This window comes from Chlamydotis macqueenii, chromosome 2 (genome assembly GCF_036417535.1).
Source record: "Chlamydotis macqueenii isolate bChlMac1 chromosome 2, bChlMac1.mat, whole genome shotgun sequence".
NCBI classification, from domain to species: domain Eukaryota; kingdom Metazoa; phylum Chordata; class Aves; order Otidiformes; family Otididae; genus Chlamydotis; species Chlamydotis macqueenii.
In genome coordinates, this window is record NC_141557.1 from 57,652,809 (window position 1) to 57,676,784 (window position 23,976).

General features: G+C 41.0%; 2 protein-coding genes across 4 annotated transcripts in view; one reads left to right on the forward strand and one right to left on the reverse strand.

Annotated features, from left to right (window-relative positions):
• Positions 1-5,309: 5,309 nt before the first annotated feature.
• On the forward strand, positions 5,310-8,746 carry SEC61G (SEC61 translocon subunit gamma). Of its 2 annotated transcripts, XM_086743060.1 has the most exons (4): positions 5,310-5,411; positions 6,326-6,426; positions 7,669-7,771; positions 8,639-8,746. In XM_086743060.1, the coding sequence occupies exons 2-4, from the start codon at positions 6,333-6,335 to the stop codon at positions 8,646-8,648; spliced, it is 207 nt and encodes a 68-aa protein (XP_086599186.1). In that variant the 5' UTR covers positions 5,310-5,411; positions 6,326-6,332; the 3' UTR covers positions 8,649-8,746. The 2 variants fall into 2 exon arrangements, with proteins under 2 accessions (XP_086599186.1, XP_086599187.1); XM_086743061.1 differs by lacking the exon at positions 8,639-8,746 and having other exon boundaries at positions 7,669-7,775.
• A 1,365-nt stretch (positions 8,747-10,111) lies between these two features.
• Positions 10,112-23,976, reverse strand: part of TPK1 (thiamin pyrophosphokinase 1) — a 302,095-nt gene continuing 288,230 nt past the window's right edge. For both annotated transcript variants that reach the window (XM_086741727.1, XM_086741726.1), the window contains one exon: positions 10,112-10,373. In XM_086741727.1, coding sequence (XP_086597853.1) covers positions 10,255-10,373 — 119 coding nt within the window. In that variant the 3' untranslated portion in view covers positions 10,112-10,254. The remainder of the gene's footprint in view (positions 10,374-23,976) is intronic.

Here is a 23,976-nt window from a genome sequence, read left to right on the forward strand (position 1 = left end):
ACTATTAGTATTGTTATTATGAAGGATGGAGTAAATTTGTTTCTTATTATACACAAAAATCTTCAGGTGGAAATTGCAAAGGCAGAGACAAGGCTTGTATCATCAGCTGCTATTTACCAGACCAAGACTTACAGAAAGCATTTTCGGTCTCATTGTTTATCAAAATTACTTTTCTTATTACTTTATTTTTGTTGGTTGAGCCCAGAAACAATGGCAGAATGATATTAACTGGCACAAAAAAACCCCCCAAACTGTGGAGTTAAGAAGTGGCATACTTCAAAGAAAGAATTGAGTAAGTTGCTAAAAAGAAGAGAAATTACAGCCATCAGTGGCAGCTGTGCTAAAACAAAACAAACCATTACAAGCATTTCATCAGAGAAACTAGTAAGTTTTTGATTTTTCTTTACCTCTCAGACCTAAATCACTGATGGAGGTACACCTGTTCCTCTGTTAACCTCCCTGTATTGCTTTTGCTATCGAGAAACCTTATTTTCAGACCTTTTTAGTCTGAAGTATCATTTAGATACATGATGCCATTTCAGTATACTGCCCTTGCTTCTCTCACATTGCTAAATCATTACACAGACACAAATCTTGCAAATGCTCTCACTCTTCAGATCTTTCAAATGAAACTGAACACAGACTTTGTTTAAAAGGTCATCTTTAAAATTATACACAATAAATCTAACACTGGTAAAAATCTATTTTAACAGCACTCCTCCCTCATACCCACATTTCATCTCCATTGAATATTAAGCAGCACAAATCAAAGCATGTTGCTTGTTGACTGCTTCAGACTAGCGACATTCCCTTTCACAACCATGGCATTAAAGCCTGATCTAGTGGCATTTCTATAATTAATGAGGCTAACCTAAAGACATGGACCACAAGCACTTCATCATTTTCTTCTGAACCCCAAATCTGAGCTATCATTTCATTCCTAACATTAATTCCGCACTTAGGTTCTTCCCTGGCATCTGTACAGCTACTGAGGAGGGAAATAATCTTTCCTCCCATCGTAAATCATGCAGATGTGCTTATCAAGTCCAAACAGAGACTCCGGATCATTTAGGAGAATAAAAAGCTAAAAATATTTTTTTTTATGTCAGAAGCACATAGATATTCCAAAGGTTTTTCAAGATATAAATTAATCAAACATATTTATGATAATGTAAAAGTAAAAAATAAAAGGTCCTATATATCTCAGCAATTTCTAAAGAATGACTTTTATAGTCATTTAGTCATCCAGCAACACCGACTGTCAAGCGATGGATCACTAGCACGACTTGGGTCAACTTGGCTATTATGCTGCTGCCTTTGAAAATCTGAGGAGGCATCTACCCACAGCACTGTTCAACAGGCTGCTCTGACCAAGGAGGTCCCCTAACACCTTTCCCACACCATCACTTTGCTTTTTCCTCTCTCTTCTTTCTCTGCACTCTTGTTTGGGCTGTGTGGTGTTTGTTCTCCACTACATCTGTTTTCTGTCACACAGCATACTCAGATGCCCACTGTCCCGTCTTCCTTGCGTATCTAAGTCCACAAGCTGCTACCTTCTCAGTTTTCTTAGTCTTTTTCTTTACCTTTGCTGCCTTTCAGGATAAGCATTTGCCCCTCAAATTTATGAAGGCAAGTCAGATTCCATCCCCAAAGCCTACTCTGCTCAAACAATCCACCCCTCCTAAAAAGCCCCCAGGGGAAGCAGCTGATCTCTTGCCTTGCCTCCTTCCAGTTCCAAGGCTGCCTCGTCCCCTGCCCCAAAGAAGACATTTGGAGACCCTGCGCACAGCGTTGGCTGTGCCTCCTGCCCACTCGCTCACTGCTCTGGCCCTTCCTGTTGGGGAGCAGCTCGATTCCTGCTGTCCATCGTGGGATGGGTTGGGAAGGGAAAGAGATAGCTCAGCAAGACTCCGTACCCCAAATGTATCACTTTTTTGTGCAGCCACAGGAGACCTGCCATGATAACTACACCCAAGTATTTTCTTCTATGACACGGGTAGTACTCCTTAGAACAAGAAAACCAGACTGCCATGTCGCTCCCCTCTGGCACGCAGAGAAGAGCACTCCCCCTACCACCAAGCTGCTGCTGAGGCCAGGCAGCAGCAGCCTCACAGAAGCCTGAGCAGGAGCAGGCACTTTGCTTTTTCCGTTTGCCTGGGGCTGGGGCAGAGGCAGTGTAGGAAAAGCAGGGTTATACCTCCCACAGGGACGTAGGGAAGCCCGGAGGCTTGTTCAGACAGAGCTACTGCTCTGTCCTCCCTGCACCACGTGGGGATTGCACGTGTGCCCCCTCAGCAGGCAGAGGCTAAGCTTCCTCTAATACTGATGGTCGTGTCTTTTCTCCTCTCCAGCTGATCCCACGTTTGTTGCAACTGCTGGCAACTCTCCGGCTCCTGTCACCCCTCCATGCTCCTGAGGCTGCAGCCGAATCTGCACTGGGGCAGGCAGGCAGTGCAGAGTGGGAGAGGCTGAAGTGGAGATTTACCTCAGTCCTCCTTCTAAGCATGGGCATAAGCAGCCAGATCCAGGGGGATGGACGCTATACAACCGTCTAATGTACCAGTAGTCAAAAGCAGGTATTCATCCTCTGTGTCCTCCAAAGGACAAGAAACAAACTACAAATCAAAATGTGTAAATGAGCAAAGTAAAACTAACATAGAAAGAATTATCATCCTTGGGAGTGTACAATAGGATGGAGCAAAAAAAAACCCCAGAAGTCACTCAAGTTTACATAAAATGAATATCCAGAAGCAAATCAGTATTAGCATGCTACAATACAGGATAACAAATGTCTTTTTATTTTTCTGTTGTGAGAATAATTATTTACTAAATATTGTCATAAATGCAGACTTGTAAAACTATCATGAAGACTTACATGTGCGAGCACACTTTCTTCCTCAATCTTGCAAGAACCATAAAGAAGTAGAAAGAAAACACGCTAGTAATAGTCTAGCTTTCAATGAAAAAAATACATATGCCTGGGAGATGTAAACTTTTTCATATTTTCTGTAAATGCAGACAACTCTTGGTGAATATACACAGGAAAGTAACATAGTTGCCCCGAAAACCAGGTCTAAGGAACAATATATTAGTTCAAGGACACTGAGAATAGAATTTGGAAGAGAGTTTAAGGAAGAACAGCAAATGCTCTCTGTGTACAAAACAGGACCCTGCCTCTCCCCCAAGGTGCCAAAGCCCAGACTCACAGCCTGGCAGGGAAAGAAGAGAACTCATTGTGGGAGAGCGAGGGACAGCCGAGACAGAGGACAAGCCGTGTCTTCTAACCCATCACAGACAACTCATGGTAACAAACCCATTATAACAAGGTCACACTTTCAAGCCAGGCAGTACATGCTAGGATTCTCCAGAACTCTCCCCGGGAAAAAATAACGCAAAATACAGAATTTTGGGGGTGGGGGAACAAACCTTTATTGCAGCAAATGCTTTTAAATCATAATCTAATCAAACCAGGAATCTATGTCATTGATTGTTTCACACACGTGTCTTCTTGTTTCAGGTGATTTTTTTTTTCCCCAATGATTGCCATTTGGTTACAGGAACCCAGTGCTACGGAAACCATTCCTCTGCAGCAATGGTTTGCAGTAAGGTTCATCATGCAGCACAGCTGGAAATGGGGGTTTTCTCTCTAGGTAAAGTCTCTAGCATTTATCTGTGACACCAAAGGGAAAAAAAAAACCAAAGAAAACAAAACAAAACAAAACAAAAAACAAACCACCAAAGGGAGCCTCCACATACTGACTTCTCATGTAGAGCATCAGCAACCTGCTCTGCCCCACCAGGCACTGTGTATTTTGGCTATCAGGTCCTCAGCTGCTTTCCTTAGGGATCTTCCTCTCCCCGAGTGGTGAGACTGCTCATCCTTGCAGATTGCAAACTGGCCTCAAAAATGAGAGACAAATGATCTGCATATCTGTTGTGGGAGGCCTGACTGACTCTGCAATTCTTCCGTGCTGGTATGTCAATGGAAAAGATCCAGCAGAATTTGGCCACTAAAATTACAGCCCTACCGGAGGCACAGTGCTAGATGAGGCAAAATTCAATTCAAAGCAAAATCCAATTCAAAGCCAGATCTCTGGAGAAAACTTGTCAAGGAGCCCAAAGCAATAACCCTCCAAAGCCAAAGAGAAGGCTCATATCTGAAGGAGATCAGTAATAGAGGGACCTGCCCTGTGGGCAAAGACAAGTAAGGCAGCTGTCAAAAAATCCATGGAATATACAACTACTCCCTGCTGTGGGGTGATGGCACTTAATCTGTCATGAAGGCCGTCAGCAAAAAGTTAAGCACCAAAAATATTTTGTGCACATTTAAATCCAAAAGTGAGTTGAGATCAACAAAGTGCCTGCCTAATCTGGATGCAAAAGCCCCATAGCCCGACTGATGAATAACTAAAAAGCTTTGAGTACTCAATACACACTCAAAAGGTGGCATCTAGCTAGGAACAGAGTTCTAGGCTGAAATTAATAATAATATCAAAAGCAAATTAAGGATAAAAATCGCTGAATGTTACCTTTGTTCTCTTACATGATCTGATTTTCCTTTTCAAAAACAACAAGAAAGGACTCACTTTAGGCAGTGACAGCCTGCTTCTCCCCATGCAAGGAAGGGGAGTGTTCTACATCACCCCTATGGTGCTGAAATGAAAAAAGTGCTGTGCTGCACACTTCTCTATACAAAAAAAGCCACAGGAGTCGATGTTTTCAAAGGTGACAAACTCCTGTAGTTCGCAATGGCTTCAGCACTCCTACAAATCAATAGATGTCTGCCTCATGGGCAATCACAGTCTGAACAAGTTTTTCGTGTTGTTTTTTCTTTCCTTCCCTTCGTCGAACACCGTTTGCTACCGGTACCTCGGTACCGTCTTCCCTTTATTTCCCGCTAAAAAGCTCTTGGATCCTATGGCTGCAACCGCACGGAAAAGTCAAATTCACGGTCAGGCGCCTACAGAACCCCTGCCTGGATAAATTACGGGCGGATCTACCAGCACAGCTGCCCACGCCCCGGGGCCGCAGCCCCCCGACAGCTTCGCCCTGCGCCGGGAGCGGCGGCGGGAGAGGCCGGGGCGCCTCTGCCAGGACACCAGGCCGCGCCGCTGCCCACACTGGGACCGGGCCGGCCCGGACGCCGAGCGGCCACCCTGCTGGTGAGGAGCAGAAAGGGCAGCGAGGGGGAACCTCCAGAACCGGAATGGGGAGAAAAAAAAAAAACCAGCACCCCAACCCCTAAACTGCGCCTTTTTCCTTCTTAAAACAAGGCCGCCCCGCCCCGCCGGCCGCTGGGAAGGGGAACGCCAGCGCGCAAGGCGCGGTGATGTCACCGTGACGTCACCGCCCTGTGCTGCTGTGCGACGTGGCCTTCGCTCGGCGGCGTAACCGGTAAGGCCAGCGCAACCGGTAAGGGCGGCGTGGGGACCCCCACCCCCCCCCCGTGCTCTCCCCGTGCTGCGTGGGGCGCCCCGCTGCTGGGGAGCGGGGGAAAGGAGCCCTGGGCCCGGCTCTGTCCCGCCCCGGGTGGGGGGAAGGTTCGGGGCCCCTTGGAGCGAGGCCGTCGGCCCGTGCTGCGTGTCCCGGGCAGGCGGGGGTGGGTGTCTGGGGCAGGCGGGGGTGGGTGTCTGGGGCAGGCGGGGGTGGGTGTCTGGGGCAGGCGGGGTGGGTGTCTGGGGCAGGCGGGGGTGGGTGTCTGGGGCAGGCGGGGAGGCCCGGCCTCGGCCGCCGTGACAAGGAGGGGAGTGTGAGGGACGCGCAAGCCGGGAGACAGGAGGGGGCCCGGTGCGAGGGACCCTGGTATCAGATGGTCCGTGCTGGTTAGTGACCGGGGGTTCCTCTAGCCTGGTGTCCTGCTTTGGGTGCCAACGTTGGCAGATGCGGGTTTCGAGAATAAAATTAGGCCGTGGTGTTTCTGTCAGTGCTCACCGACTCTCCACCAGCTTTTGGCTTTGTGATTTCTTGAAACGGGTGACTTTTGCTTATTTAGAGCGCTTCGGTAGTTTACTCAGAAAAGCAGTGTGGGACATAAGCTGAAAGCAAGCTCTGATAGTGCTGTTGTTTTCCTCTTCTATGCTGAAAAGCATAATTTTTCATATTTTTTGTAGGAGTTAGTAGGTCATCGTGTTTATATATTGACACGGTGTCTTTATTTTCTGCAAAGTGGAAGTATCTTTTAAAGTCCAGTTAGGCTGCAATGTGACATTTTAAGTTATCTTAAGTTTTTACAAATTTTGTAGGCCCCTTCTACTTCTGCAATTGAAAAATTTTTTCTTTCAGTGTAGACGTGGCACCACCAATACTAAATCCATTCATCTTTGGGGGTAATCATGGATCAGGTAATGCAATTCGTGGAACCCAGCCGTCAGTTTGTAAAAGACTCCATACGACTTGTTAAAAGATGCACCAAGCCTGACAGGAAAGGTAAAGCACACAATAAAACAGAATGCAACCCTTATGTCATTTTATATTTTGCTGTGTATCTTTCTGTATGTGACTTGATTTATTTGCCATTAATGTTTCTCAGCTTCCAATATGAGATTTAAACTTGAGCAGTTACCCAGTTGCTAATGGGTTTATGGTTCTGGATATAATAAGCTTGAATGTGTCCTATTCTGGTATGTACTCAGTCAGGTGTGTGAGAGTGGTAGTGAAACTCACCTTATGAAATAAGCTAAGTAGCCATTAGCCATTGGCTAATGACTGAAATTAGCCATTTTGGGCAAGGGAGGTAGTAATATTCATGTATTTGGTAAACTGATCTGAGAAGAACTTGCGTGCACTTTGAAAAGGCAAATGCAACAGTCAGGTTTGACTGATTGCAGTCAATCTGGGGGAGATTCTGGAGGAAACTGATTGTTATGTGACCTTGGAGGAAACACTTCATTTTAGGATACTCTAAAGGAGCTAGGATTGCTTTTTGCAGTGCCCGTTCCGTACTTCACAGTTGTCAGTGACTGCCTGAACAGGACAGGAAGACCTTTATTGCTAGAAGTATAGAAAAAAAGGTTTTTGGAGTTTCCTAAAGACATTAGACAGAGGCTGTAACGCTAACCAGAATGTAGCTGGTTGTCCTTAATGGCAGTAGTTATGATGCTTTATTTGCATGTGCAGGATAAAGTTTACTGGCATCTTTAGAGATCAGTAAGGAACTTCATTCATTGTCAGACTGGCAGGGTTGTGAGGGCCTGTTGACCTTCTCAGTCCACTTGATGGTTGCTGTCTTAAAGTAATTGAGACTATCACTTAAGTACGTGATTTTTGTGGGGACTTAAGATGCTGTCGTCCTGTGACAGACATGAAGGCAGCTTTGCCATATTTAATACTGTATTGGGGGTTATTTTCTGGGCTTGTAGGGATATGAAGGAAAGACAATAGAATAAATGTTCCATGAATTGTTATGGACTGTGAGTATTTCTGATTTTGCTTACTGTTTTTAAAAAATGAGATCAGCCATGCTTTGTGGAAAGCAACATCTTCTCTCTTAAAATCTCATCTGTCTTCTAAAAAAGATTTGTTTCTTAACATCAATGCAGTTTGCTCTTGAACTGCTTCCTGTGTTAACATTACGATTTTCTAAAGAGAGATCTCTCCTGTGGTCACTGTAGAGCACATCTCTATGCCGTAAATGAGGCTTCCTAGACTAAAATGTTTTTGTTTTTGCAGAGTTCCAGAAGATTGCCATGGCAACAGCAATAGGCTTTGCGATAATGGGGTTTATCGGTTTCTTTGTCAAATTGATCCATATCCCAATCAACAATATCATTGTGTAAGTAAATACGAACCTTCAATTTCACTAAATTTTACATTCATTTTTACCTATTCAGTTTTAAATAGAGGATGTTAGTGCGCCCTACAGGATCCATGTTGCTTTAGTATGTGTGCATTTCACATGCTAGTGTAATACAGTAGGTGTTACTTGATTCAAAGGACTTGATCAGGAAGTAGATTGTTAATTCAGCATGCTGCAAAATAGTAGATCCATAGTTCTTAAATTTTTTTTTGAGTAGTCTGCTTCAACACTATGTCAGTTATTTTAATTTCCAGTTCCTCAGTGTGCACTTATCCATAGAACATTTACCTTATTTGGATCTTACATACTCTTACCGTTTCCAGTTTATAATTTGGGTATCGGAAGTAAATGCATCGAGGGTAGGGTAGAGAAAACTGAGTGAGTGTGCTGGAAGATGACAGGGCACAGAACAAAATTGGTTTTGTTTCATTTACTGAGTGCTAGCTATGTTTGAAATTTGGTTTTATGTGAACGGCATTCTGTAAAATACCTTTTGGAATGAACATTGCAGCATGAAAAACTTCAGCCTTAAGTTGACTGGGGCCATAGTCCTGCCATATTAACACTACCAAGTAAAACTCCTCAGATTCTCCAGAGCTGATGTAATCCCTTTTCTAGCACTGGAACAGGTTAAATACTATTCAGTGACCATGACATGTGGCTTGCTTATACTTTCAAGAGTGGTACTGTAGGCAAGAAGAAATATTTGAAAATAGTAAATAAGCTGTAATAGTAGTAATATTTGTCCTAACAAGGCAATGGTAGGAGGATAAATTAGACTTCAGATAGGATCACTTGGTCACGCTTGATTAGTTGAAACTGATTACTTTGCTCTCTCAACAGAGGCGGCTGAATATTCATCATGAAGAACAAGATGTTGTGACACTTGCTGCAAAGATTTGACAGCTTTGTAACTTGTTTGCTATTAAACAGCTCGTTTGGGTTTTCAAACATTCTTGTCATCTTATTCCTCTTCTAAAGTGTGTGCAATCATACCTGTCTACATTACTGGCTTTTTTTTCAGTAGTAGTACAGTGTGTGGGGAAGTATTTTGGTTTTTTGTTTGTTTGCTTTTGTTACTTCTTTCAAGCATAATAGAATCACTCAGGTAGCAAGGAACCTTGGGAGGTCTCTAGGCCAACCTCCTGCTCAAAGCTGGGTCAGTGTTGCACCCTGATGAGGCTGCTTAGGGCTTTGTCCAGTTGGGTACTTAAAAGCTCCAAGGGTGAAAACTGTACAGCCTCTCTTCAGAAGCTGTTCTAATGCTTAATTTACTGTGTAGTAAACCACATTGTTCCAGCAAAAGTAGACAGCAGGAAAACAGATTACTGTATCCTCTCAAGTGATGATTTAAAAGTCTTATCAACTGGAATTCTAGTCACTAATTTCTTGAATCACCGTCACTATCTCTGATTCCGTTCTGCATTTGAAAATCCTGTTAGGTTATATTGTGTATTTGACTGGAAAAAAAATCCATCAAATAAAGAAGTTGCATTGCAAATACTTATTCTGATGGAATAATTAAGAAAGCTAAACTTGGTTACCAAGACGCAGAGTTTGAGGTTAATGTAGTTGTCAAAGATACTAAGCAGTCCTTCAGCGAATCAACAACTTGCTCACACTGTTGGATAGGATATACACCTGATTTGGATACTGCTTCTGTAAGATAACTGCACATAAAATTATAACGGGCTCTGCATTTGTTCACCTAGAAGTTTCCAGTATGAAATGATAAAATATTTTGGTTTTAAAAATGAAGCCTGCACAAACTCTGGCAAATGCAATGCTCTTCATCCTCAGATTGAGATTAAGAAATTTATATTTCACTGCAAAAAAACTTATTGTAAGCATTTGGCATTTGCAGAAGTTACTGCTACTTCTATTACAGACTTTAAAAGCACTTAATACTGGGAAATCTGATACTGGACTTGCAGGAAAACTGAAGCTTCTTCAGTACAGAAACTTGCTTCATAAGTAGAAAAGTTCAATTATTACTCTTATTGAGAAATTCTCACCAGCACCTACATTGGCTACAAACCAGGACAGAAAAAGAAGATTAACTCGTCTCACTGCTATCACCTTTTAATGTAGTTATACTATGTGCAACTGTGTACTGTATTTCCTTTTGGCAAAAGGGGAAAAAATAGTTCAGTATTGGAATAAAATACTTCGTAAAAATAGTCTGAACTAAGTAGATAAGCAGTAGCAGTTTCTTTACATTCACTTCTGTTTGTGATGGTATTGGGTGGCAGCTCATGTGTCCTCTGATTCAGTAGTGTGAGGTATCAGAATTAAGGATTCAGTTACTGCTACTAATCTTGATTTGATCTCAAGTGACTTTTATTTCAGACTTGTTCAGTACATAAAATCAGTTCCTGCTTATATATTTCACAACAGTTTTATTGTCTTCAGTGAAATTTTGAGTTGAGTCAGGTCAGAAAAGGCGGCTGTAGCTGATCTTATCTTTTGATAGCCATTGTCCACAGCAAGGGCTTGTCCGTCTCAATGGTCACAATCCCGGAGGCATCATAGGTGTTGGAAGTACTGACGAGCGTTCCAAACTTCAGCACCTGGTTAGCTATGAAAAAAGAAGTAGGAGACTTAGTGGTACTCTTAAAACAAATGCATTGATGTGTGCTTATTGTTGTAAAGACTGCTGCTCCTGCAACGATGGAAAAAATAGCTGAGTATATTTAACCCAGAAAAACAACATCCAAAATAGCTATGTTAAATATTAATTAGAAGGCTTGTATGAGACTATCTGATGACCTCTAGGGGGAATAAATTAATCCCCAAATTAGTGTTTGGAATTTACATCAGATTGTTGAATGTTCCCCGAGTTCCACATCTGGAAATTTGTATTTCATTAGGATCAGCTCAAGTACCAGTGCTAGACAAGGTATTTAAACTAAAACGAGGCAGAGGATTTTACTGTAGTTCCAAACACAGGATTTGCTTTAGCTCAGCAGCAAGCCTGTAATCTCTTAAAATGTGAACAGTTTTAGAGCAAAGGCCAGCAGATGAAAGTGGTATTATTTAACAACTTTTGCTTTGAAGTAAGTGACTTGCATCTTTTCTTCTGTTGCATGCCTAGTGAGGTATGAGAAGCCAAGTGGCATTGCTCTAACAAATAGCTAATGTCAATTTTAGGAGAGTTTAACACAGCTAACAGTGCAGATGTAATGATAGTTCTGAAATATCCGCGAAGTTGTAAGCAACCTTTCCATATTGTTTTAGCTGACATGTTTTAAGGGTTATATAGACTTACTACAAGCTCAGACCAAAGATACAAACTGCCCCCAAACCAAAAAATGCAGTTTTATTTCTGTGGTCCATTTCCTCTCTTTTCAAGATGGCATTGCTTGCATTTTGCAAACATAGAACTTCCCCAGAGGCACTCTAAGACTAGTCAGTTCCGTATTAGTCCTTGCCCATATAAAGGTTCAGAGTAAGAACTCTGAATATCCTTTGGTTTAGTCTGTAGAACAAGCCAAATGACAGCTCTTACTCACTGGTGCCACAGAGTTAAATTTCCATGGAGGATACAAAGAGAGCTGCAGCTGGGGAGAATTGTTCAGGCAGATCAGGAAGTCTGTGTGGCCTGCCAGAATTGCTAAATAGTACATTAATCCTGAAGGAGGAATCCTCTGGATTTGCTATCAAGCAGCCCACTGCAAATGGAGATCTCTCTCTGTGATCAAGAGGTGTGCAAAACAACATACTAAGCTCTATTTTGTGATTTGCACAGGAGACAAATATTCCAATTGTGGATGTGAACATGGGCTATAGTAAACTTGGGTGTAGTGATGTATTATTACGATATGTGTTACGCTGTCTACCCATTGCTGGAAGCTGTACAGGAGGATCTGATCTTGACAGGCTGTATAGCTTGAAAATGAGAGACAGTCTGACAAAAGGCAGGACATACAACATGGTTCAGTGTCTCTTCTGCCAAATCTGTGCTTGCTGCTACTTGTTCCTGCTCCCACTCTTGTTTGTAGCCTGAAACAAACTGAAGAGAAGGTTTCAGCTGCTAGCTGTATTTGGCTGGAATGAGAGAGTAACACCCGAATTTCACTGCTGCTTTAAACTGAAGTCCTGCTATTTTAATCTCCCAGGAGTTTGAAGCATAACTGCAATGCACAGTACTGAAGTTCAGCAAGGAAGGTGGGGTGGGGGGGGGGGGGAAGTACTGTACTAGATCAATTGTGTACCTAAAATAAAGGTGTTAGATTCTATCGGGATGATTTTGGACATACAACAGTGCTAGGCAGGCTCCCAGACAAATGCTAGGATGAATGAGTTTTGGTGTTTGCCTTTGGAAGAGACAGCAGAGGCCGATGCGGTTATGCCTTGCCAGAAGTTGAGGCGCTGGACTGAGTTGCCAGAGAACCCAGATTTCACCCTTTGCAGGTAAACAGGTTATTTAAAGAAGACGTAACACACAGGTAGAGTTCCCTGTGTAAAAATACTCTTAAAATACTGTGTTATGATCAAATTACAAATATTTCCAGTCAGTTTTATGTAGGAAAGAACTTTAAATAGTTTACAATATTTGTTGACACACAAATTATTCATTTTTGATTACTATATATTGAAGCTTGAATAGGGGGAGGAAGACCTTTGTGGATCAACTCTTACTCTTCTGTATAAACCAACCCATTTAGTATCATTTATTGCTTCTTGCTCGAGACTGTCAGAATAATTCTTAATGTTTCATCTTCGTATATGAAATGATGGCTCTGTGGAAGGAAAGAATGAAGAGCAACATGGCAGCTTAATGAAACAAAATCTAAAGCAGTATTTCTTCATGCATAAAATTCAGTTAAAATCTTGCCTTTTTTTTTTCCAATTAAAAAGTTCTTGCCCACTAGATGGAGCCTTTTCTCTTTCTCTACCAGATTGTCTTCTGTGCAAGGATCACAGTTTGAAATGCTGAAGTGAAAAAATGCAAAAACTGTAAACAGTACTGCTGATTCACATGGCTCAAATGGACCAATTTCAAGTACTTGGTTTCACAACCAGCCAACATTTCAACTAACATAATTAAAAATGCATGCTTTCCATTCAATAAATGAGCAGTAATTAACGTGAAAAACTAGGTTTAAACCAGTAAAGGAAATAAGAGGATCTACCTACCTACTGCTTATAGGAAAAATTCCTGCTGTGTCATGCCTTATGATGTGAAGTTTACAAGGTCAAATAAGTGGAAAGTTTTATCTGTTTATATCTGGTCCATTCTCTCTTTTTATTAAATGGTTTTCAGTCTTATTTGTTATGTAGCAACAAGGAAAAAACCTATTACCACCCCCCCCATTTTCACTACTGAGATTATTTCTCTGAAGTGCATTCCAAAGCAAACAACCTTTTTATTTTCTAATATTTAATATTTATAGTTTTTATGGGTAGCAAAACTGATTTTAATTAAGGATTTCACACTGTGATTTATTTTTTTTTTATATCTAAATCTCAAACCTCCCAGGATTTTTAGAATTCTCTAATTAAAAGAAATCTTATTTTGGATCACTGAAAATTTTGTTTTAGACAAATAGTCGTCTTTTGTTTCTCCTGAGAACCTTCAAGAGCTGATTTGGATAAAATCAGATGTGATTAATCGAAAATAACATCCCCCCTTCCAGCAGCATTAGATATTTTTTTCCCCTGAAGTTTTGCTTACTGCTTTGATTTCAATCAACTTGTGTTTACTGATAATACACTGTTGATGAAAAAAATACTCTACCCAGCTCCTCCAATGTAGCTATACTATTTTGCATGACTCTCCAGCTATAAAGTCAGCATGTCGGTGGCACTGAGCCTATGTGGCCAAGCGTTCAAGGAAAGCCATGGAAGTCATGAGTGGTTACATGAGAAGGTAACTAGTAGTCTGTGGTGCAGTTTTGAAGTCTGACAACTCTGGACTTCAAAACTAAAAGCAAATGCTATTCCTGCCTTTTGGAAAACAACAAAATCTATAATGAGACAGCTTTTCATGCGGTGCCCCATGTTATTACCAGTAACGAAAGATTCTCATTTCTGCCTGATGGGTTGCAATATACTACTAATTCAGACCTAAACACGGTCATAGGCAGGGCTTATTTCAATGTGGTAGTGGAGTAATGTTTTTCTAGCAGTTTTTATTTTGTTTAGCAAGTGGTTGAATCTGTCAGAGTTTGAGAATGTTGGAAATAGTTTAGAGAAGAAATCTGCGGGCTCATAGGTGAGCTTCCCAAAGGAGCATAATCACAAAGATAATTATTTCTTAGACATCCCTTTTGATGACCAAATTACATGACAAAGGAGGTCTCATTAACCCTAAGACTCTCCATTTCCATTATTTTTTTGCTTGTCTTTTGGTAATTTTTTTTTTCCTGATACACAGCTCTAAGGATGCCATGTGGAAAATGTTAATCTCAGATGTAAGATTTTGAATATTGACGAATTCGGTGGTTGCCAGAACAACATTTGAAAATGTTAACAAAATGCACCCTACAAGTAATCAAGCTATATTAAAAAAAAATCAAACACAAAAACCCAAACCTAAAAATGTATTTTAAAAACTCTTGTCATATTTATACCTCTGCCATGGTTGGGAGTTTTATTTTTTAGTTGATGGTACTGAAAATGAGCCCTAAACCTTGCTTGCTATGTGTTCACTGTTGCGCTGGAGGCTTTCAGCCTGGAAACTGAGAAATAGTGTAGACTAATTATAACTGGGGTCTCGTCATGTTAGGTGCTGCAGAAACACTAACTCTTAATATCAGGTTATTCCTCTTCATAACTGTATTAAAGTTTAGTAGAGTTATAAACATTATTTCTATGACTTCATTTTACAACTTAGGATACTTAAAGTTCAGTCCAGCAGAAGAGAGCTTATATCAAGGTCTCATGTACATCTTATAAGCTGCACTTACTTAAGCAGGGCTTGAGGGAGGCACATATAGAAAAAAACCCTTTTACTTAAAATATCATATATGGCAAAAGCAAATGATATCATTAATTTGGAAGGCTTAATTGAACAAGCAGGCCCTCTGGCTATTCCTTTATCTATACCAAAACCACAGTGAAACGTGGACAGCTGACGGAGAGGCTTTTAACTGCAGTATCTAATGGTCATCTTGGAAGAGGAGTTTGCGAGGGGCAAGTCCTTCCTTACCAAGGAGTAGATTTAGTGAAGGAAGTGATTTTGGTGTGAGAATGGCTGAATAGTCACACCTCATGTCTTATCTAAAAAACATGTAGGCAAACGGAAGCCTTTTGGAAAGCCCCTGAACGCAGTGGTGTAGCACAAGTGTCCCCACTTCATAGGATTTCACCAACAAGTTGGGATCTTATCACTGTCACCACAAATGACTGAGAACAAAACACCATCACGATAAGCATGTCCCACATAGATACCATGATATCTATACTATGCTTCCTTTTCTCAGCTCTGTGTCTCAATTACTTCCTGAAATATGTAAAGTCACACCCTGCTGATTTCCACCACTGAAAATAGAAACAGGTACAGAAATATGAGCAGATTGCCACTGCTGGCATGGATGTTTGGAATATCAAAATAATTAATTATTAATTAGAAGCCTGATTATACTGAATGTAATCTTCTTCCCTCTAAGCAAATGCTGCATCTAAATGATAGAAAATTAAGATCAATAAGCTGAAACACAAGTTGAAGTGAAATACTGAATTGCCATTTGGTATCCTATTACAGTTTATCTGGAGAGGATTTCCCTGAAGTTCTGTGTGAGGAGCAAAAATCTGCATTTAAATGGAGATGCATTAGTAACGCATGAGCTAGTACTTTGCAGGTCACCCTGTGTCTGCAGAACAGCAGCATTAATTTTGCTATTTAAAAATAAAACCCAAATAGTTTATAGACTGATTTTCCTTTCATTCCTCCTACTTTTACACTTGTGATTAGACTGACTTCACTTCAGTTAATCTTGATTTACACTAATGGATACAAAGGAAAAATTGGGTCCTTGATCTCTGTGCAGTGGGAACTGCAAGACTGGAAGTTGCAAATAAAAGTAATTTACAATAAAACACGAACTATTTTCAATACTGACACAATACAGAAGTACCATGAAGGCTTGGCGAGTCTGCTGGGAGGGGACTGGCTAGCCTGTCATGGCACAGATCCTCTCAGGGCCAAGGGGAGTTTGAATAAGCAGAGATTGCATTGGGCAATTTTTATAACTATTGTAACTTTTGGTACCTGGTTTTGTAGCACAGAACAATGGTTTTGTAATCTCAACAGATTTGTACAAGCAGGCTCACAAAACCATTGAGAGGATGTGGGGAGAAGGTGGCCCAGCAGGCAGGGCCAGGTGGTTTTTCCATGGGTTCAGATGCTGGCACAGACTCTGGGCAGGGGCTCTGCAGCACAGGCTGCCTGGCCTCACATGGGTGGGAATTCCGGAGGTGACAACAAAAGCACTGGCTGTCAAGGCTTAAATATTTCATTTAAAATGAGAGAAAAATATGTTAACAGAACTGTATGTTCTGCCCTGGATAGAAACCACCCATGTCGGGTGAGCCTTCAGAAATGCAAATGGCTGTCAGAAGTTTTCACATTTATTTCCAGCACACTTTTTTTTTTCCACACGTTTTTCCAGCTTTGTAATCATAGTAAGAATAACTCCAACTCCTCCTGTCACATCACCTGCTTGGTGGCAATTTAAAATAATAAGCTGATAAAAATGAGGCTGAGAAATAGAGTGCTTTCTACACTAACGTCTCTGCTGCTACTTCTGCCTCACCAAAATCAACAAGAATCATTAACTGCGGGAAGCTTCTACGGCTATTAGCAGCATTTTAGCATTACTAACAAGATGTGCTCTGGTGTCTGTTCAAAATCACTTTAGCCTCTTAGCTTAATTAAAGTGTCCCAGAAAGTCTGACACAGAAACTGTATCTATTGTTTTCAGTAGTGCCTTTCCAGTCTAGATATGATAAAGCTGTACCAATATTACAATAGTAGAAGTGATTTACCAAAAATCACTTTTTGGTATAAAGAAGTATATAGTATAAAGTATAAAGAAGGTCAGGGAACTAGCTGGTCTGGAAGATTGTTTCGCTAAACTAAAGGCAAAGCCAGGCTATTGAAGTGATTTAAGGTTTAGCCGGTAAGTAGCAGAGTGTTTACTTCATTCTTGATGCTTTCCAGTAAGTTTGTACAATGTTTAGCAAACTACTTACAACTCTGAGGGATTGTACAAGTGACAGGTAGTATTAATAATAGTGTTAGAGCACTGAGGAAACAGCTACAGAAATAAAATACGTCTTCAGTTTGACTGTCACTACTGTAGAGATCTTGCATATAATGTAGACAAAATAACTTGTAGCTATTTTGGTCTGTCTCTACTTGGTGTTGGGAGATAAAGAATGCTATTCTCATGAGAAAAAGGGGCAAGAGTAATGCTGAGATGCATCAGCTAATGAATTGTCTTAGTTCTAAACTTATCCATACGACACCTCACAGGGCACATCGTCCTATTATGCTGCCATGCTTTACAGACTTTGCTTAGTGACACAGAGCTAAGGATGGCAATCTGGTACAACACAGGAACCCAAGATTAGCTAAAAACGATGGCATTCTGTCTCGGCACTTAGAAGCTCTGGTTTGACATGATGGCAAAGAACCTAAAAATACTTGCTATTTTGAAAGCTGCTACCCTGCCAAGTTGATATGATGCATCTAATGGTGAAATCTACGGAATTTGTTAGAAGAAGCTATCCAAATGATCCAAGCAAATGACCACACACAGTGCTGCAGAAAGGAATGATATTTCCCCTACATTCCTCATGATTGGGCTGCTGGAGACAAGGAAAAGAGATGGGGGAAGAGGAAGGAGAGGCAATCTTTTCTTGACTGAGATCTCAGGGCTAGTAGACTACATCCATGTACTCAGGCTTCGAACAACTTGGCACCAGAAAGCTTTTCAACACAACCAGATGTAGGAGTGACCTTGATCAACATCTTGCCTCTACCTACAGTCATTTTCCAACACTTCATACAAAGATAAAAAAAACACTCTCTCACAGAAACCTGTCTATCCTTCAATGGATTTTTAAGTGTGATATTAGTAAACCAGAACACATAGTTAATTATTTTTCTCCTCTGTCCTTTGGAATCCTGATAAATCCTGTCACAATTAAATGCATAAATTCATATGAAGAGGCAGTAAAAGAGGATTTTAAAACACATGCATAATAAAAGTCTTCCAGCTTCTGTATGGTACTGTTCCCATTGTTTGCAAAAATGTGCAGATACAATGCTTATTCCTGTAACATCCAAACTGAAATATGGGTATATGGATATTTGCTCAGTAAATACCTACACAGCTTGGATTAAATGCGGATCTCGCTCATCTGCTCCACAGAGGAGAACGGCAGCACTGCCATAAACACTGCGCAAGGGTCTCAGCCAGTCAGCCTCCTCTACTGCCTACCAGTGCGTAGGAAGAGTCCCCGACATCAAGTCTGCCATCAAATTTAGCAGTGTTCTACTTCCTTTCTCTGAGGTGGGGATGCAATTTCCCTAAGGGAGTTGATCTAAAGCCAGTCCCACGCCAGCCCTGAAAAACAAATTTAAGCATGCTAGCTTCTCCTCCTTATCACTGCCGCCAGCACTAGCTCAGCTCCATATCCAGAGTCCTGTTCTGCTGCACAAGTTGCTCTGTCACTTGGCTACAGTGCCAAAACTAAATTAAATATGATTTGACAAAGCTCTGTAAAGGCTCAGTCCTTAACTCCAGCTTCTGCTGCGTTTTGTAGGGGCAGGAAGCAGAGCAGCCGAACGGTAGCGGGCTGGAACCAGTATTTGTGGCAGAACAAAGGTGGCTGCACACAATGTGCAATGTTACAGTACTGAAGATCAAAACAGATCTTCTGAACTCTGGGAGGGGTACAGCGTACTGCAGATTTAAACCTTTGTCCCCTAAATCCAGCCCCTACCAGAACTAAGCCAGTCCATGGTTCAGTCTCCTGGTTGGCCCCCCAGGAGCCACATTTGGGCCATGAAGTCTCTCGACCACCAGTTGCAGAGTTTCTTGCTCCCAGACCTCATGTCAATCAAGTTGCCAGTCCGGACAGACTATTAAACTGTGCCAGAATAGTGGTGCTCAAAGGCCTCCTCCGTCTACAAGGAAACAAACAGTTGCCATCACCTCTGAGCGCTGGTCAGGGTGCAAAAAAAGATACCACCTTCTGCGTGCCCTGCCACACCGAATCCCCGGACAGCTGGTTGCACAGCAGCTTGCAGAGGGCAAGGGCATTGTCGGTCTGGAATGTAAGCAGCAGCCTCCCTTAGCACTTCATTACAAATGACCGACTTTGATCAAATTAAATCCCTGACAAATAATTTTATTATGCAAGCTTTAATAGCAAAAGGCACCATTTCCTAAAAGAGTTTTATGGAAATATGATATTACTTTTACATGGAAAAATGAACAGAACAAACTAGAATATTCATCCTTATGCGCAAAAGGCATCATCAATAAAGCAGCTGTGCTTTCGTCTAAAACATTTCTCTGGAAGTGGGTAATTATTATTTAAAAAACCCACACTGATCTGCTCCTGACAGCTCACAAGGTGCATGTTCATCTGCTAGCTTTCCCTGACAGCTGATCTATTTTGAGCACAGGTGACTAACTAATAAAGTCTATTATACTTCTAATAGAAAAGTAATTCCATTTATCTTTACCCTTCCTAGCAGCACTGCATCCTTTCACTGCAATGGGGTGGGATGCTGTAAGAGGTTTCTAAAATGTGGTTGTTTTCACCCCTACAATTGCTGTGCATTACTCAGAATTTTAGATTGCTCTGCTTTCTTCAGCAAAAACAATTAGACACAGATAATATCACCCTGAGGATGAAGCAAAAGCAATTATTTCTGTTACAAAATGTCCCCCTAGATCTGCATGTGAACAACTAAGCTTTTTGATTTTTAATTTTATTACTTTGTCTTTCTGTTAACAAATAATTAATATGATTGCTAGCACCCTATGTACCTCTAATGTCTATACTATTTCAATTATAAAGCCATTACTGATGCTTATTAATTCTATTCCATTTATTTTCAAACTTCCATGGTAAACTTACAACATTTGTTGACATTCATAGAGCTGCAGCTCCTCCAGACTCACTCACAGGAATCCAGCAAAGTCTATCTGTGCCACCCCTGAGACAGAACACAAAATTCAACAGGAGACTGCAAACCACACTGGTTTTAGTTCAGAGTCACCCAGTTGGACTAGATGGCTCTCCATGCCGTCCAAAAAATAAAGGATTTTTTTATCTGAAATAGTGTTGCCCACTGTATCTTTGCAATCCTCCTTCTTTCTAAGCTATAAAGTCAGCTTCTTTTTTTTAAAAAAAAAATTCCAACAAAAACGTAACTTAGGACACAGCAAAGCCTATTTTAGCTAGTAATACTCGCTTCTTCCACTTCACCTACCATTAGAGAACTTTGCTTCCAGAAGGACATGGGAGTGGTATCTGCCACGTATATGAATCCATAAGTCAGGGCACATGGCTCACTTACAAGTTTTTGTCCAGTTTTTTTCTAGGATGCAAGATTCAGATTTGTTTTGTATGCTGCTGAATACAAACAACTTCTATGTACTGTTTGTTCCTGAAGTTAAAAAAGGGAGATTCATCATTAAAGACAAGTCCTAGGTCTCATTGACTGTCAAAGACTTCATTCGAGTGGAAAACTAGCTACTGAGGATCCTTTAGTTAGTTGTGCATTCTGGAAAAGTCTGATTGATTTAGAATAATGATTTCCAATATGAACAACGCTTTTCATGTTGGTGTGCTTCCTCCTCCTGACCTTTGAAAAACCTTTTTTCCACCCTCCCTCCCTCTCCCCTTTTGCAAACTGGCTAGCAATTCATCCTCTACATTCAGAAACACGTCATGCGCTTCCAGGCCCTGTGATTGTTAAAGATTCGATGGTTTGGGGGATGTTTTCTTCTGCTTCTTCTCCTCTAGGGAATACTGCCTTAGCAGGCCAAGACCATGCTTTTTGCCTGGGCTGAGGGGAATTAAAGGCTTCTGCATTAATCATACAGCACTGTGGCAGGCACCGCCCAGGCTAGGTGATGTAAGCTTTTGACCCTTGAATGCAGAGGCCGAATGCACCGCTAAATTAATGTAGCGCTACATCATGCAAAGACATTAAAGTTTTAAGACTGCAATTGATTACGTGTAGTTCAACTTTCAAATGCACTGGTCAAGATGGATCGCAGCAGTCACGCCAGGGCACAGTGATGCATGTCAGGGGCTCTCCAGTCGTACTGTATGGAGGTCTTGACATTGGCTTTTAAACTACCAACAAACCACCCCTAACATACTATGAGAAGTGGGAAGGAAAAAGAATTACAAATCCAGTAGTCAACGTGTAAAATAAAAGATTAAGCCAACTACATTACAGCTTGTCTGCTTCTGCCAACACCAACTAATTTCTAGCACTTGGAGTTGAAAGACCATGATGGCTGCAATTGCCAAGTAAGGGAATACAACCTCAAACAGCCTCTTTTTTTTAGGCTATAGAGAGCTTCTGTAAAGTAAATGCGATTTATAGCCTGGCATGTTCCTTATGTCACCTGAAATTACTGCCATCTTAAAAAATTTGTCATTCTTCACTGATTATCAGTGTCTGAGGGGTACTGTAGGAGAAACATTCCCATCAACAGCTAAGGAAACCACCTTTCTGAATTTTATTTTGAACTCAAAATAAAACTTATTAAATATGATCGGATCTTAATGACATTGCTTTTCCCATCCTGGCCACTTGGTGTACTCATTATTTTCCACTCTTTCTTGTTTTGTAGTCGCTCCACAAAATGTATGATACCTAGCAGAATTTCATAGACATTAGCTATCTGACCTATTGTTTAAAATCACTGGATGTGAAATACTTTTTTATTTTGCAAATAGGGAAATTTTACTGAAAGCAAAATTATCTCAGAGGAAAAGCAAATTTTGCTAAAAAAATACTTTTAAAATATTTCTGTTAGCTCTAGAAACAATGATAGCAGTTTAAGTTCCTCTTAAGTTTACATCTTTCTTAGAGGTATCTGAAAGATGAAAAAATAGCACTGTAAAAGGTTGCTGATTAACCTGTCATCTACAGCAGACTAATGCAGCTTTTTAGAGGTGTGGCGTAAGTGTTAGAAAAGGAAATAAATACAGTTTAAAAAGATACAAGTATGAGTAAATATCTCTTTATCCTGGGGGAAGAATCATGGGTATAAGAATTAATTTCCTATGTTGTTTCTAAACTTATTTTAACTAGGTATGTTTGCTTAAAATTGAAAAAATCCGAACAATATGAATTTCTACTTTCAAATAAGGCAGATCAATAATAAAGCACAATATTTCCAAATTATAAGCATTCCTTTAACTACTGCTATGGGTTTTCCTAGCAATAGTTTCAACAAGTTTGCCGCATAGTGCATGATGGATGTATGACTAACGCTCAGAGGAAGAAAAATAATATAGCTATAATCCTTTCATTTGAATTCTTCTATGCTCTACTATCCTAAATGTTCTACAACATTCAAATTAAAAAAAAAAATCTCTGATGTCTATGTGTTTACAAAGCAAGCAAAAGTACCCAAGGATATATTGACACATCTAAAGATTAATCCTGGGATATTCCAATCAGAGTAGACACTTTTCATAATCAATCAAATGCAGAAGTCTCAAAGCAAGCATGACCTACAACTCTATTTCACCTCTTGGAAGATATGGAGATAGGTTCCTCCTGATATCTAATAGAATTAGATTCCTCCTAGTATCATAACTTTATGAGAATATTACTACATACCACTACAAAACATCTTGGTGATATGGAAGAGGCCAGTGTATCTCCAAGGCAACCCTGAAAACCTGGACATGCCTCATGCAGGCTTTGGACCCAACATCAGTCTTGGTTATCATTGAACAATTGTATCTATTTTGTAATTTAAGGCATGGTCACCTATCAAAAGGTGTGTCTGTTATGGAATAGGCAGCACTGCTCTTCTAGAAACAGTCAGGCTTGTTTTAAACACCATCAGAATAACATTACATGTATGCCAGATACCATGTAGACTTCATGAGACCAAAGGAAGCACTTTGCAGTAATCCTTAAATTCACCCAGGAGGAAAGTCTTATAAGAGCTTACTGGAGGACAGGTTTAGAAAACACCAACTAAAACATCAACATTTCCAGGAAGAGCTGGAGAACCTTGCAAGACCTGATATAAAGGAGCCCTGCAGCAATGAGGTCAGTACATGGAAGGAGGTTTGTCACGTCATGTGCGAAAGCGTGAAACCTGGATAATACAGACTTTGAAGTACAGGGCTCATTTACAGGTACGTAAGTAGAAAAGAGAGCAATAAACTGTCAAGCCTAAAAGCTGTGAGCAAAAATGTGGTTATATGACTTCTAACAACATCGGCAGCCAGGTGGATAAATCTCTGCATCCCACTTTGAAAGGGTACCCATAAATAGTCATAGGGTTCTCCAGTAAAGCACAGGACTTTTAAAGAAGGCTAGAATACTGCACAAAGTTCTTACTCAAATAAACCTAAAGTCAATCAGCCATAAAGGATGACTTGCAGATGTCACACACACAAACTATACTGGAAGTGGACTGAGAAGCTTGAAAACAATAATGCAGAACAGAAAAAGTCCCTTAAATCTATCATTTTGGGAGAGGGAAGGAACGCTACCAAACATTTAACAGTAGGAAAAATATCCCTTGGAAAGCTTGCCTTGCTATAGCACTCTAAAGTCACAAAATGCCGTTTGCTGGCTATCCTCCGTTGCCCACAGGTAAACACTCCTGTTAAGAAGTTTTGTTCCCTGGCTTGGATCATGGACTTCAAAAGTCAGGGGATGCTGAACGCAACACAGAGACAACTCCCGTAATTTGTAGAAGACAGAACGGACAATATCATTGATGTAGCGTAATGAGCCGTTTCCCTCCTCCTTACTGTGACTAATGGTGTGGATAGGAGATCTGCTCCTGAGCTCATAGCCCTGATTCCGGCCCTGGAGGCATGCCCTATATACAGCGCTGTGTGAATACATGCATGAGAGATTGGCAGGCAGAAGCAGCTCTGGGAGCCTTTGTTATTGTCCAGTTTACTCTTTCCTGAGCTCCTCCAGCTTGCGCAATCTGTGTAGC

Bases quoted from the DNA above. Each gene is read 5' to 3' on its own strand.
- SEC61G (XM_086743060.1), top strand. From the start codon at position 6,333: ATGGATCAGGTAATGCAATTCGTGGAACCCAGCCGTCAGTTTGTAAAA. The intron at 6,427-7,668 runs GTAAAGCACACA...TTGTTTTTGCAG, and splicing joins CACCAAGCCTGACAGGAAAG to AGTTCCAGAAGATTGCCATG.